Genomic DNA, 11,482 nt, shown 5'->3' on the forward strand with positions numbered 1-11,482 from the left:
GACACCTACGCACACCTCCACGCAGTCTGGCGTACGGGAACACCTACACCCGCACGCGCGAGAGTACGCCTGGCCTGGAGACACTAAACTACGGGTAACAGCCAAGGCTGAGACAGGAACACACTGAGCGGGGGTGACATTTAAACAATGTGTCAGAACCTACTGCACATCTGCTTAAACAAAAGAGAGGGGGAGGGGGGAAAAGAGGGAGGGAAGGAGAGAGAGAGAGACAGAGACAGAGAGAGAGAGAGAGAGGGAGGGAGAATGAGAGACAGAGACAGAGAGAGAGAGAGAGAGAGAGAGAGAGAGGGAGGGAGGGAGGGAGGGAGGGAGAGTGGGAGAGAGAAATGAGAGTGAGAGAGAAGAGAGTGAGCGAGAGAGAGGGAGGGAGAGAGACAGACAGAGAGAAAGACAGAGACAGAGAGAGAGAGTGAGTGAGAGAGAGAGGAGAGAGGACAGGAGGAGAGTGAGAGAGAGAGAGAGGAGTGAGAAAGAGAGGGAGGGAGAGAGAGGGAGAGAGACAGAGAGAGACAGAGAGTGAGAGAGAGACAGAGAGAGAGAGAGAGACAGAGAGAGAGAGAGAGAGAGACAGAGAGAAAGACAGAGACAGAGAGAGAGTGAGAGTGAGAGTGAGAGAGTGAGAGAGTGAGAAGAGAGGACAGGAGGAGAGTGAGAGAGAGAGAGAGGGAGAGAGAGAGGGAGGGGGAGAGAGAGAGGACGGGAGAAGAGAGAGAAAAGAGAGTGAGAGTGAGAGAGAGGACGGGAGAAGAGAAAGTGAAAGGCAGCCCAACAGAGACAAAACTGATAGATAACATTAGCTAGTTAATTCAGCATAACCTTTACAAAAAGGTATAGCCTACAGTTGGCCAGAAATAGCTGAATGTTGACATGTAAACACTGGCCCTCTTGGGTGTAGAGTGACTGCAGGGTCTCTGATGCCAAACACAGCTGGCCTGATGAGGGACTACGGTAAAGTAAACTCACCACGCAGCGAACACAACACGGGGAGGCGGCCGCTTCAACCACAAGTTAACGTCCGTTCAACGGTAGCTTTTCTCCTGAGGAATGTGGTGTATGATTATGGTTGCATATTGACCATCTCAGACACCACAGCGCTTTTGACTGATGTGAATTGGACCAATAATTATCGAGGAAACCACAAATAACTCCACGTCCCTGCGTTCGGAAGACCGTGTTCACTCACGATGGTCCGAACACTGCCGAATAAGCCTGCCCAGTTCGTCGTCTTTCATTAGCAACAGCTTCCCCACCACAATGTCACAGTGAAGCACTGTTACCATGTCACTGTATGCTGAAATGGATCGCGTATGTGATCTGTTCCAAGTTTTAATTAATTTGAACTTTATACACACACACACACACACACACACACACACACACAAAGAAAAACCAAAGCTGATCTGGAAGTCATTTTTTAGTTATTCGTCATGAAAGTTGCACTGTTGTGAACATGGTGAACTAACCAGGTGTTGGGAACATGGTGAGTTTACGTTACCCGTTGCTGCAGTGACGTACACTTTGTCTCCCCTGAAGGACATCAGACACCTATCCCAAACGCTAACCTACACATCCCTCATCGCCCCCCCCTGCAAACAGCTGACGGGCTTAAACAAACCCCCCATCCAGTTTATCCTGTTCGTGTGTGCTGAAAATAAAATGGAACACAGTTTGGAGGACCAACAATATCAGAACATACGGTGGCACAGGGATGCCAGCTAAATTTCATGCATGACGTGATTTTTAAGGATGCTATACAGACTGCATTATGTTCGAGCCAGAGAGATAAAGTTCTGAAGCGTTACCATTCATGCATGCAAAATTCATCTTCGCCACAGACCAAAGAGTTCCGCTGTTGCCCACCTGTTTCGTCACACTAGCATATGTGCCGTTCTTGCGCATGCTGGTATGATGTAACAATACAGTTCCTTTTAATATTCCTCTTTAATGCTGAATTGTTAATTACCATTTGCGAGTTATGTTCTGAAGATATACAAGACTCGCATCCATCGCTCCCAACAAAGTAATTTCAAATATACACACAGTGAGCACTTTATTAGGTATTTTAGGCCTATGTTATATATTATTGGTCTTCTGCTGCTGTAGCCTATCCACTTAGAGGTGTGTTGTGTGATCAGAGATGCTCTTCTTCATACCACTGTTGTAATGTGTGGTTATTTGCAATACTGTCACCTTCCTGTCAGCTTTGACCAGTCTGGCCCTTCTCCTCTGACCACTCTCATTAACAACGGGTATGTGTGCTCATCCCAGCAAGCCATTTGAGTCTGTGTGCTCATCCCAGCATGCTGTGAGTCTGTGTGTGTTTAACCCAGCAAGCTGTGAGTCTGTGTGTGTTTAACCCAGCAAGCTGTGAGTCTGTGTGTGTTTAACCCAGCAAGCTGTGAGTCTGTGTGTGTTTAACCCAGCAAGCTGTGAGTCTGTGTGTGTTTAACCCAGCAAGCTGTGAGTCTGTGTGTGTTTAACCCAGCAAGCTGTGAGTCTGTGTGTTTAACCCAGCAAGCTGTGAGTCTGTGTGCTTATCCCAGCAAGCTGTGAGTCTGTGTGTGTTTAACCCAGCAAGCTGAGAGTCTGTGTGTGTTTAACCCAGCAAGCTGTGAGTCTGTGTGTGTTTAACCCAGCAAGCTGTGAGTCTGTGTGTGTTTAACCCAGCAAGCTGTGAGTCTGTGTGTGTTTAACCCAGCAAGCTGTGAGTCTGTGTGTGTTTAACCCAGCAAGCTGTTTGAGTCTGTGTGTGCTTATCCCAGCAAGCTGTGAGTCTGTGTGTGTTTAACCCAGCAAGCTGTTTGAGTCTGTGTGTGCTTATCCAGGCAAGCTGTGAATCTGTGTGTGCTTATCCCAGCTGTTTGAGTCTGTGTGTGCTTATCCCAGCTGTTTGAGTCTGTGTGTGCTTATCCCAGCTGTTTGAGTCTGTGTGTGCTTATCCCAGCTGTTTGAGTCTGTGTGTGCTTATCCCAGCTGTTTGAGTCTGTGTGTGCTTATCCCAGCAAGCTGTGAGTCTGTGTGTGCTTACTGTCCGAGTAACATACTCTCAGATAAGAGAGAGACATCCTCTCGGGCCAGGGTCATCTGCTCACCCTGTCCACCAATCAGCAGTGCTCTCCCGAAACAAGGGCACCATCACAAAGGCACCCCAACCACCAATCAGCAGTGCCCGCCCAAAACGCAGGCAATTACACAACGGCAGCTCTGGCCTTCTGGGTATAAGAGGAGAGGTTCACTCAGACGGAGGGCGGACTGAGGGTGGCCAGTGTAGTGCAGCTGAATCCTCTTAATGGCCTCTTCACAGTGATCAGGTTCAGGAGAACTGCAACCCAACCGTCAGAGCACTCTGCTCTCCAGGCACCAGGGCTTCCTCTGTTCTCAGGTCCTCACAGGCACTCACACAGGAGCGCGGCCATGCAGCGAAAGGTAGCATTTCTACAACCTCAAATACGGACATATGGATTACACTGTAAAGTGTAAAGCCGGTTGAATATGTTTGTTGATATGTCTATTTTGAGCTTTAAAAAGACTGTTCGGATCACTTTGAAACGCTTTGTGCCACATTTTTCGGCTTGCTTACTGGAAAATAACAAATGTCTATGAATGGAAAAAAAAGAGAGATCAGCTTCCCAATATTTGGCACTCACCCATGTGATCTCTAGACAAAAGTTCCTCTTTTTAGGAAGAGATATTGAAGCCAAGATATTTGTGTATGTACACCTATAATGATTATGAAATAGTGAAAACGGATGATGAAATATAATGCAGGAAATCCAGTCGTAGAAACAGTAGAAAGCTTTAATGGGAGGCCAAGATACACAACCTTTCCTTTTGGCCACAGGCAAAAAGGCAACAACGAGAACATAGAGGAACGAGGGAAATCCCAACACATAGAAATAACATCATTACACCATGCCCATGTCTAATTCAGTGAGACAAAGCAATCCCTATGCTGATTTTACTGATTTGAAGCCTCAAGTTTGTGTGTGTATAAACACACTTCTGAATAAAGCCTTACTGGGGAAACCTCAGATCAACCGCAACCCACAATTACAATGTAATCACATATAAGCATGTAATCTTCGGAGTTAGTCCTCATACAAAGAAACCATGTGGGAGCCACACGCAAGAAGATTGCAACAATGAACCCAGAGAAGTAACAGATCTGTGTGGTTAAAATAAACAGCCACCGAGCTTTAGGTCAAAGGCAAAAAGCTCCTCCAGATTTGGAAAATCAGACAGTCCGAAAAAAAAGAAGAAAAAAAACCCGATGCAAGTGTCTGATGACTTTTTCTCAGCGGCACCCCTCCCCCGGCATGTTGATGTAGTGCAGCCAACGGTAGCTTCAGTTACACTAAATTTAAACTAGACAAATGCCACACATAGCTGCTCGTGCTTCGCCTGGCGAACAAATGCTTCTCTCAACGCTCCTGAGGATCAGGGCCCCCCTGTCTCAGAGACAGGGACAGAGACAGAGACAGAGGCAGAGGGGCCCTGCAAGACCCGCCCCCCCACCACCAAACAGAACAGTCACCCTACCTATGAAAATTTGGGAGTGCGTTTGTGTGTGTGTGTGTGTGTGTGTGTGTGTGTTTGTTTTGTGCGCGCGAGGTGGGTGGAGCTCCCAACTGTCATTCCATCATTGGAGAGCCATTCATCCGCAGGTTAAGTGTTAACACAATGCAACGGACAACTCCGCCCCCCACATCAGCACTGTCACTGCCGTTCAGCAAAGACCTGGAGACACGGAGAGAAGCAGGAGAGACAACAGTGCCACACGGAGCTCCTTCACCTGAACTCTTACACCTGGGGCTTTCCCATAACACCCCCTGCTACTGACAAAAGTAGTGAATCAGAAAAGAAGCTAAAGACAGACAGGGAGAGAGAGTGCAAGAGTTAGAGGGGGGCAGAAAGACAGGGAGACAGAGAGACAGTAACAATCAGCTGGTCACATCTGCAGGGATCATGCACAACTCCACCAGGTCCCAGACAGGAGCAGAGAGCTCACCTGGAGATGTGGCACACAGCATTCTGTCTCCACTCCTGTGCACGGTCCTGTTCATCGAGCTCGTCGGAAAGACTCCCAAACTCCTTTTTAACAAAACTCTACAACCTGCTGTCTCCCTTTTGGCATTCTCAGTGGGAGCTCAAAATAGTCCACCATGAGAGCGATGTAATTTCAGTCTTTCCCACGACTGGCAAGCGATTAGACGGACAGTCAGTCCTCCATACACGGGCTACATGCACTTCATTTAAAGACAGGACCTTTCTCTTGAGCTTGCCTTCGTTTGATTATAAACTATCAATCCATTAGATACAAATGCAAAATTATAATTCACAACAACAAAGCAAACCTGGTTTTTTTTTGGTTTTTTTACTCCCCCCCCGCCCCAACAAACTTGCCTACGGTTTCACTCAGTCAATATAGGTTTACAAAATGACCACCGACAGCGTGTGTTCCTCAGATACGGCGACCGGGTCTGGTTTAGTTAGCGTATGGTAAGCAGGGTGGCCTCTTTCATCCCAGAAGGTGAACGTTAAGCCTCATGTCTCCTTTGGCAAGCCGCAGAGGCAATATGAGCACCACCACAGAGCAAGTCAGACAGGTTGAGGAAGGTGGGAGGAGAGAGGGGGGGGAGAGAGAGAGAGAGAGAGAGAGAGAGAGAGAGAGAGAGAGAGAGAAAGAGAGAGAGAGAGAGAGAGAGAGAGAGAGAGAGAGAGAGAGCTTTCATCAGCTGGGTTCCTTCCTGCTGGGGGAGAGCGGAGCCCCCCCCCCCCTTCCTTAAATTCACTCCCATCTGAAGCACACATGGTGTGCCCGGGCGAATTTGATGACTTGGGTGTTGTTTAAGAGGCTGGGCCCAGAGCCAGCCATCCCCATCTGCTTTGCCCAATGACCCGACGAGGGCACCTTTCAGACAACACTTCTCTTCAGTCGTGTCCTATACGCCACTGCGGTGGTGTGTCAGGCTGCCGTGTCAGTGTTACCGCTGGCTGCAGCGGTGGAGGGGGCTTTGAGCTGGCAGGAGTACAGCAGACCCTGGCCCTTACCTGGGACTGACACACAGACCCTGGCCCTAACCTGGGACTGAGACACAGAAACAGGACTGCCCTTACATCAGACCCTGGCCCTAACCTGGGACTGAGACACACAAAGAGGACTGCCCTTACATCAGACCCTGGCCCTAACCTGGGACTGACACACAGACTCTGGCCCTAACCTGGGACTGAGACACACAAAGAGGACTGCCCTTACATCAGACCCTGGCCCAAACCCACTCTTACTCTCCATTATAAGTCAACCCTCTTCATATGAAGAAATACGTTTTAAACAGATGCAAATTGGATTAGTCATTTACACCATGGCACGGAAAAATAGCCGACCACCTAGGGGAAATACGGCATTCTGATTGGCCAAAATACGTGACATGGGTGCCAAGTAATTTTGTATAACTTTGCTAACGAGAACAGATTGAACAGGTGTGTACAATTTTCTCACAGCTAAAATATCCAACAAATATCAATACGCACAACATACACTACGATGCAATGCATTTCTAATTCAAGCAAGTTATCATCGCCGACCGGGTGACAAAAATACGGCTATGGCTGCTCTAGGCTACATTCCTTTGAGTTGCACTTTGCATTGTACGAAAGATAACTATGGGAGATGTTTCAAACAAAATGCAACCAAGTGTTTTAACTTATAATAAAAACTTTCAATAATGAAGAAATAACTTACAACACATAAGGGGGCGCGGAGGAGAGAATGATCAAACTTTCAGCCTACTGGCTGCCCGCGCATATAGCGTGAAGTCCGTAATAATTTAATATTTTCGGAAATGAAGGCAATAGTGATGCATGGGCCTCAGCAGAATGGCTAGACAGTCCAAAATAAAAAGAAAATGGGGGGGGGGGGGGGGGGGGGGGGCAGTTAGTAAAATGACAGAAAATAACTACATGGGCCATCGTTTTGTGGGACTGCCTGCAAGAATGATACATGCCATCACGTAGCAGCATTTCCATAACTTACATAATGAGCATGCTCACCGTGCCTCACCTCACTTAACATAATGTTGGGCATTACATCAGAACAGCAGCGAGACGCTTTAGAGAAAGTTTTAAAGGCAAACTTTAAAGCCAGTTTGAAATTCATGAATACAGCACATTAATGATCAGGGTGTGGTTGCTTTTTGGAGAGGTCTGACTGAGGGCACCAAAGCCTGTACAAATTCAAAACCCATTTAAAACCATTTGCCCCACATGCAGATTTCTTAATTTCTTTATAGGCACTTATCCCACCATCCATTGTTTTCTTTATTATTTATTTAGGATGGGATATAATGGCTGATCTCCTCCTTGGGGTGGCTTGGTTTCACTGCATGCGTTGAAATGTTGGCGTTTAAAACAGGTACACGTCTAGTGAAGGTGCTATGCAGCCAATTCTCCACATTAAGCTCCTCTATGATGCATGTGGGGTTAAGCATGACTAGCACAAACATTCAAAATGGAGGCTGTCCAATGCCTTGCACAGTGGAACAGACAAAATTCCAAAGGATGAGGCAGGACTCTTTAGTTCCTACTGTTTTGGCCACACCAACCCAAAGCTTTTCAGTCTTTTTAGTTGATTTGTTAAGCATTTTCAACCCAATATCGACCTCTTACTTACTGTATAGCAGCTAACTACCATGGAGTCTACCACCTGTACCAATGGCAAAAGGGATGTTTAAAGAAATAAAATGAAGAGCAGTAAAAATATATATATTTCCAACATAGCATGTGTACATTACCTGCTCTGAATATTAATTTGTGGAATAAAACACTCATTCATTCACACTTGTCATTACAGAGCTGAAAGCAGGGACATTTGACAACGGGTGGTAATTTGCATCAGTTTTTTGCGTATGAAAATGATTGACCAACTGACTACACAATATAAAACAAGCATTTTCTGACTTATTCTATTAGTAAATAAAGAAAGTACTGAGGACATTATTTAAAATGTAAATATAGTGAGTGTCTTTGGAGGAGCAAGACATTGGAAAGGACATTCATAAACAACTGAATTAAGTCCAGTCAACAAAAGAGTCATATAAAAAAATAACACAGAGCCTATACTCTAGACAACAGGAACTTTGCATAGAAATATATTATTATTATTACCTGGTTGACAAAAAATTAAAACAATTACAGTACATGCATACAATAGGGTGTCTTCATCGATAAGATTACCACATAGCATAATGCATCATCAAACACATCCCAGCTTGCCGAACTGCACTCGGTGACTGTCAGATGCTGATGCACAGACCACGCTTTTCACACACACTTCAGTATGAGAGAATTTAAATGCCAAGCATATTGACGGTAAATGGTGTGTAATCTGCAGTGATGCATAAAATGGCACTAGGGCTCCACTAACTGTAAACAAAATAAGAGACCAGCACGAAAAAGAAAATCAACAAAACGGAAGCAAGAATTTAATTAGAAACTGCTGTATATTTCACACACTTGCATACCAAACTGTAAGCCTTTCTTTTTAATATACAGATACATCTCCCAGAATACCTGTAGGTATAATATATTGACTAATAAAAACAGGAAACTAAAACTACTGTAAATGATCTAAAAACTACTCCAGAGACACAAAGCAACACACATTGGATTTTCTTTGTTTACCAGATTTACACTGGCAGATTAATCAAACAAAATAAATACAAAATAAGATGCAAGCATTATCAAAATGAGAATTGTACAATATTTCACCTTGGTGTATTCAAGTTATATTTCACAGCTGCAACATCTACAAATAACCAAAAAGAGGGTGGGGGGAAGGAAAGTCGTGTTTTCTCATTTAGAGTTATGCTAATTACACCGTTTCAACAATTATCTTTAGCTACATTTTAAAAATGACATCACATTACATTAAATAACAGTTAAAAACACTGATAATAGTATTTTTACCAAATTAATGAAAGCAGTACCACAGGAGAAAGGAATTACAGGCATGCGTACATACTATAAGTTACAGGACATACCTAATGAAAATGGGTCATAAGACTTATTTCTTCGAAAATTAATTGTCAAAGGAAATAATTTTCGAAGGCAAAAATGTACGTTACCAATTAGGCCAGCTCTCAATCAAAAAAAGAAAGTTTGCCATCAGCACATTTTCGAGAAAATGCTCACTTAACGTGATAACACAACTTCGATGTAATGGCGACCGTTCTGCGAAAATACAATGTGAGTGACTATCGAAATAAACCAAACAAGTTCAAAAGTAACTAATTCGTATAACTGCAATAACATGGCGAAGCAAGTAAGTCTTAGCTTGTCTAGCTAATTTATAATACTAAAGAGCATAAATAAGAATTTAAGTTCGTTCAAAGCCAAAGCAATAATTTGAAGAATTTCAAGTATTAAACGTTAAATACAACGGATGCTTGTTAACCATAAATATTTCAAAACACTTAACGTTACTGCAAATTATGGGATGATGCGTTCGTGGTCAGGAATGTAAATTATAATATAGCTAGCTAGCTAGTATAGAACACCTGAAGATGCACAAATAGTGCTGCAAAAAGAAATGAAATTGACTTAGTCTAAGCAACACCTGCATCCAACAAATATGTACAGTGGGATATCTGGTTAAGCTAGCAATCAAGTTAATATGAGGGAAAACAGACTGATGTAAAGGAACAGAACTTTTCCTAGCGAATTAGCCGTCATTTTCAGCAAAAGTCATTGTTGACAGTAACGTTAGCTGCATTTACGAAAAACTTGTCATGTAGCTAGCTACCGCTTCAGAACAACCGGTCATGGATAAATGAAGAACGATTAGCTAGTATGGGAGAAATATTGAGAGTAGCAATGCTAGAAAGCTAGCTAGCTTGCCAAGGTGACCAACTAATATTACTTGGTTTTGGCATTAAATTATGTTAACTTTAGTCCCAATTTAAGATGAGCTCAAAAACCATATAAAATATGCACACACTGCAATCACCCAGCGACAAAACATCAGCTAGTCTAGACCAGTTACATAGTTAAACTAAACCGACGGTTAACTAACTAGCTAGTCTAGACCTAGCTAGTAGCTCCACTCCAGATAGGTTAGTTAGTTGACGTAATCGAAGTTAACAAGTCATATGAAATAGAAAGCAGATTAATCTGCACTTAATATTGTAGCTAGCTAACTAGTAATATATAGACTAGTTAGCGAATATTATACATATTAAATATAAATGTTTACACTAGCCAGAATGACTTCGCTAGCTAACGTTAGCTAGCTAGCTCTGCGTTTTAAAATATAAAATGGGAACTAGCTAGCCTGACTTTAGTTAGCAAGTGAACAACGTGCAAAACGGAATGAAACTCGAGATGACGGTGGCTACCGCACAATTCTAGCTTTCTGACCAGCAAACTAGCTAGTTATATTATTTGTATGTGATTGTTTTTGTATTATGAATTAATGCTACGTTCTGGAATAATGTTAGTCTAACTTAGTGAGGTTAATGTTGGCAGGATAGCTCGCAAGCTACTTCCATGGCAGTTGGATATTATAAGTACCACCTTGCTAACGTTAGCCAATTAGCTTGCCGGCTAATGATACTGTAAATATACCCAAGCAAGGGTGAGCAGACATGGAGAAAACGAGGAATGACACTAACCTGCGGGGCCTAGCGACTGCTGCTGCCCGTCCTCCCCGAAGATCAGTCTGAAGTCAAGCTCTTCATTGCCGCTGCAGTTTGCAGTAGTCATCGGGGTTGACAACTCGGGTTCACCCGTCACTCTCTACGATGGCTCTTGCAAAATGCTTTCCTTGAAATCAAAACATCTAATTTGACCTGAAACTTTTTGTTTTGCCCTGAAATGCCTAGCCACCAGAAACCAAGAGACCGTCTGCATGAAGATTCTCCTTCTATAGCTGGCTAGCTAGTGTAGCTAGCTAACGTTAATCCCGAGTGCTTTTTTCTAAAGTTTATTGCTTGTGTTTCTGTCTTCTTACTATCGTGTTCTTGTTGTCCGATAGATGCGTTGGGTGAATTCCAATTTTTTGAGTGTGTAGGAGGTGACAGGTTTGTCCATAAAAATAACTGCTCAGACTCAAGCTTCAATCCCAACTTTTACAAACAGCGCGTGACGGGGCAGATCCAACAATGACGTCAGCAAGTTCGGCAGACAACACTCATATACACACAGTAAAATGCGCACACACACGTAGACAAATTCCGAAATGCTTTTAGAAACATTACCCCAAAAAATAAATAGAATTGACTGTTACAAAATAATCCCAATTTAAATGAAGTAATATATTCTCATCATCCTTGAAATGCCTGATATCTGAAAAAATGTTTTGTCACAAAAATGCTTTGGTTCAATCTTGGTCACAATAAAGTATGTGTATTTTGAAGGTCTGCTTCAGGAAAGAATCACGGGGCCTTATTTGCATGAATCTGGAGCT

At 43.6% G+C, this 11,482-nt stretch overlaps 1 protein-coding gene across 2 annotated transcripts in view; it reads right to left on the reverse strand.

Moving 5' to 3' along the window:
• nfatc3a (nuclear factor of activated T cells 3a) overlaps positions 1 to 11,165 on the reverse strand; it is a 62,434-nt gene extending 51,269 nt beyond the window's left edge. Inside the window, exon 1 of one of the 2 annotated variants that reach the window (XM_061221294.1) lies at positions 10,689 to 11,165. In XM_061221294.1, coding sequence (XP_061077278.1) covers positions 10,689 to 10,779 — 91 coding nt within the window. In that variant the 5' untranslated portion in view covers positions 10,780 to 11,165. Of the gene's footprint in view, positions 1 to 5,029; positions 5,579 to 10,688 lie in introns of those variants that run through there. The other variant, XM_061221295.1, reaches the window with a different exon arrangement.
• Between the last annotated feature and the right edge of the window lie 317 nt (positions 11,166 to 11,482).

Source organism: Conger conger, chromosome 15 (assembly GCF_963514075.1).
Source record: "Conger conger chromosome 15, fConCon1.1, whole genome shotgun sequence".
NCBI classification, from domain to species: Eukaryota; Metazoa; Chordata; class Actinopteri; order Anguilliformes; family Congridae; genus Conger; species Conger conger.